Source organism: Piliocolobus tephrosceles, chromosome 18, assembly GCF_002776525.5.
Source record: "Piliocolobus tephrosceles isolate RC106 chromosome 18, ASM277652v3, whole genome shotgun sequence".
Classification (NCBI taxonomy): Eukaryota; Metazoa; Chordata; class Mammalia; order Primates; family Cercopithecidae; genus Piliocolobus; species Piliocolobus tephrosceles.
This window is the reverse complement of record NC_045451.1, coordinates 61,688,566-61,692,807: the sequence shown is the minus strand read 5'-3', so window position 1 is coordinate 61,692,807 and position 4,242 is coordinate 61,688,566. Positions and strand designations below refer to the sequence as shown.

The following is a 4,242-nucleotide window of genomic DNA, read 5'->3' as shown; positions in this document are numbered from 1 at the left end:
TCTCGGCCTCCCAAAGTGCTGGGATTACAGGCTTGAGCCACCGCGCCCGGCCAGAGACGGGGTTTCACCGTGTTAGCCAGGATGGTCTCGATCTCCTGACCTCGTGATCCACCCGTCTCGGCCTCCCAAAGTGCTGGGATTACAGGCTGGAGCCACTGCGCCCGGCCTAATTTTTATATTTTTAATAGAGACGGGGTTTCATCATGTTGGCCAGGCTGGTATCGAACTCTTGACCTCAGGTGATCCACCCGCCTTGGCCTTCCAAAATGCTGGGATTATAGGCGTGAGCCACTGTGCCCAGCCTAGACTTTCAAAAAATATTTTTTTGAATTAATGAATGAAAATGGAGAATTTCTAAGAAACCTAGGTAACAGTTGGGAAGGAGCTCTTTTGATAACCCCAGATGTCTGTTGGAAGGATACTACAACCAAGAAAGCATCCTGTAATACCCATGAAATACATAATATTTGTGCTTTTCTGGTAGTTTTTTAAAACAAGATTTAAACTATTTTAATAGTTATTGTTTTATTTAGGTCTCCTATCTTTTAACTGAGTTATTTTTATTAATCTGCATTTGCCTAGTTAGCCATTTTATCTCGTTCTGAAAACTTTATTGGCAGGAGTTATATAAAGTTACCACTTTCTTTTCAAATCATCTGTGGCTCTAGTACCCTTCTCATACCACTGTATATTCTCCCTTTGTGTTTCCTGTTTATGATGAAATCTAGTGATTTATCTGTTTCATTGATGTTTATTTGTAAATTATACTGGATTTTTTGTTATAGTAAGAGTAAATTAAAAGAAAAGGTAATGATTAGAAACGAGAAACAGAAATCTCAGTATGATTTACAAATAAAAATTCTTTTGGGAGGTTCCCCCCCGCCTCCCACCCCAAGACAGAGTTTTGCTCTTGTTGCCCAGGCTGGAGTTCAGTGATCCCATCTCGGCTCATTGCAACCTCCGCTTCCCGGGTTCAAGCAATTCTCCTGCCTCAGCCTCCCAAATAGCTGGAGTTACAGACGCGTGCCACTGCGCCTGGCTGATTTTTGTATTTTTAGTAGAGACAGGATTTCACCACGTTGGCCAGGATCGTCTCAAACTCCTGACCTCAGGTGATCCACCCGCCTTGGTCTCCCAAAGTGCTGGGATTACAGGCATGAGCCACTGCATTCGGCTGAGAGTTTCTTTTGTTTATTTTATTTTATTTTTATGAGACGGAGTTTCGCTCTTGTTGCCCAGGCTGGAGTGCAATGGCACAATCTCAGCTCACTGCAACTTTCACCTCCCTGGTTCAAGCAATTCTCTTGCCTCATCCTCCAAGTAGCTGGGATTACAGTCTTTTGCCACCATGCCTCGCTAATTTTTTGTATTTCATGGAGACAGGGTTCTACCACGTTGGTCATGCTGGTCTTAAACTTCTGACCTCAGGTGATCTACCTGCCTCGGCCTCCCAAAGTACTGGGATTACAGGCTTGAACCACTGCACCTGGCCATTTTTTTTTTTAGATTGTGAATTCCCCTAATTTTGTTTCCTCCTAAATTGCTCAATTCATTTGTTTATGTTATTTTCCTTTTAGTAACAGGTATGTAGGGCTCCGAATTTTGCTCTGAATACAACCTTGGCTGTAGTTCATTGATGTAGAAAGTTGTTGGGGTTTTTTGCTTGTTTAGGGGGTTTTTGTTTTTGTTTTGAGACAGAGTCTTGCTCTGTTGCCCAGGCTGAAGTGCAGTGGCATAGTCACGATTCATTGCAGCCTTGACCTCCTGAGCTCAAGTGATCCTCCTACCTTTGCCTCTCAAGTAGCTGGGATTACATGCCTGTACTACCGTACTTGGCTACTTATTAAATTTTTTGTAGAGATAGGATCTCCCTATGTTGCCCAGGCTGATCTTGAACTCCTGGGCTCAAACCATCCTCCCACCTCAGCCTCCCAAAGTGTTGGGATTACATGCATGAATCACCATGCCTCGCAAAGTTGTTGTTTTTGAATTGCAGGGTTCTCTTTTTGACATAAGTGTGTTGAGTCATGAATATTTTAATATAGTCATCTCACTTAAGAAAACTTTGAAAAAATACCTTGTATACCATTTCCTTAGGTTTTATAGCATATATTCTGTTATCAGTACTCAATAAATGCTAAACAACAGTGTGGAAAATTGTTTCCAATCAGAAGCAACTAAAGCATGTATAGGTAATTTCATGGAATTTAAAATATCCATTCTCAAAACTAATGTTATAAAATGGGGGCCATAATATGATAAATCTTTATATAATTAAGTTCAACAAACTTTTTTTTTTTGTTTTGCTTTGTTTTGTTTTTGAGACGGAGTCTCACTCTGTTGCCCAGGCTAGAGTGCAGTGGCTGGATCTCAGCTCACTGCAAGCTCTGCCTCCTGGGTTTTACGCCATTCTCCTGCCTCAGCCTCCCGAGTAGCTGGGACTACAGGCGCCTGCCACCTCGCCCGGCTAGTTGTTTGCATTTTTTAGTAGAGACGGGGTTTCACCGGGTTAGCTAGGATGGTCTCGATCTCCTGACCTCATGATCCACCCGTCTCGGCCTCCCAAAGTGCTGGGATTACAGGCTTGAGCCACCGCACCCGGCCTTCAACAAACTTTTGTACATGCTCTGAGCAAGCAAATACTTCTCATACTGTTTTTGTTTGTTTGAGACAGTCTCTCTCTCTGTCACCCAGGCTGGAGTGCAGTGGAGAGATCTTGGTTCACTGCAACCTCTGCCTCCTGGGTTCTAGTGATTCTCGTGCCTCAGCTTCCCAAGTAGCTGGCACTACAGGCGTACACCACCACCTCTGGCTAATTTTTTAAAAAATATTTTTAGTAGAGACAGGGTTTCACCAAGTTGGCCAAGCCAGTCTCAAACTCCTGGCCTCAAGTGATCTGTCCACCTTGGCCTCGCAAAGTGCTGAGATTACAGGCGTGAGCCACTGCACCTAGCCCTAATACTGTTTTAAGAGCACAAAGTAGTGTCAGGATTACAAAAATTCTTAATGTTGTTGCATTCTAAAATAGTTTTCCCCTGAATATTTGTGCCTTTCTAGATGGAAACTTCTATACCTGTATATGCTAAACTTTGAAAATCAAAAGGTTTTATTTTTTAATAAAACTTAAAAATTTTTTAACATATATACACATCGTTATTATGTACATATTTTAAGCAATGATTTTAGGGTTAAAATAGTGTAGCCAGAAGTAAGCAATATTTCAGAAATATGAAGTTCTGGCTTTAATTTTCAGGTCATCCTAAGGAATGAAAAACTGAATATAAATGGTCATTTTATAGCCCATACTATAAAAGACTCCCCCATGTAATATGAAAATGGAAAGAAAGGAAACATCAACTTTTTTGAATCAAAAACTTTGTATCTCATTTTAATACGCCACCTTTATTGAACTAGAATAAAACCATTCATGCTATTTCCATATTAATTTTTTTACTTCATTATTTTACTCCAAAAAGCCAAAGGAGGCAAGTTCATATGGTTGGGAGATTCAACATGTAAATGGATGTGAAGAGTCAAAATATAAATATGAGGAATGTCTGGAAACAGTCAGTATGCATCCTGCCTTTCTCAGGTACCTGCTGTTTTGTTGTCACCCAGCGTTGATGCCTTACCTGGACATTTCGAGGCTAGAACAGTTGTTGAACTCCAAAGCATTAGTAAGTCTTCACAGCTTAAAAGGAGATGCACATAAGTAGTAAATTAATTTGATATATGTTGATCTATGGATTAATATCAGTCTTTTTTTATCCCCACTCTCTTCATTAAAAAATAGATTCAAACATTAATTTTTGATCAGTATTTATCATTTGGGTCAGGTTCTAAATGTTGATGGGGAAAAGAATTGATAATTCAACAGAATTTTTTTTTTTTTTTTTGAGACCAAGTCTCACTCTGTTGCCCAGGCTGAAGTGCAGTGGCGTGATTTCGGCTCACTGCAGCCTCTGCCTTCCAGGTTAAAGTGGTTCTTCTGCCTCAGCCTCTGGAGTAGCTGGAATTACAGGCAGGCACCACCACGCCCAGCTAATCTTTGTATTTTTGGTAGAGATGGGGTTTTACCATGTTGGCCAGGATGGTCTCAAACTCCTGACCTTCAGTGATCCACCTGGCTTGGCCTCCCAAAGTGCTGGGATTACAGGTGTGAGCCACCGGGCCCAGCCCAACAAATTTTTTTTAAATACAGTATGTATCAGCTGCGCGCTGGCACATGCCTGTAATCCCAGC

At 41.3% G+C, this 4,242-nt stretch overlaps 1 protein-coding gene across 2 annotated transcripts in view; it reads left to right on the top strand.

Moving 5' to 3' along the window:
• The window catches only part of YES1 (YES proto-oncogene 1, Src family tyrosine kinase), a 91,345-nt gene that overhangs the window by 23,670 nt on the left and 63,433 nt on the right, over positions 1 to 4,242 (top strand). The window contains exon 1 of one of the 2 annotated variants that reach the window (XM_023228500.2): positions 3,511 to 3,592. The exons of the other annotated variant lie outside the window; for it this stretch is intronic. Within the exon in view, the coding sequence (XP_023084268.1) occupies positions 3,520 to 3,592 (73 nt within the window). The 5' untranslated portion in view covers positions 3,511 to 3,519. Of the gene's footprint in view, positions 1 to 3,510; positions 3,593 to 4,242 lie in introns of those variants that run through there. 2 annotated transcript variants of the gene reach the window in all.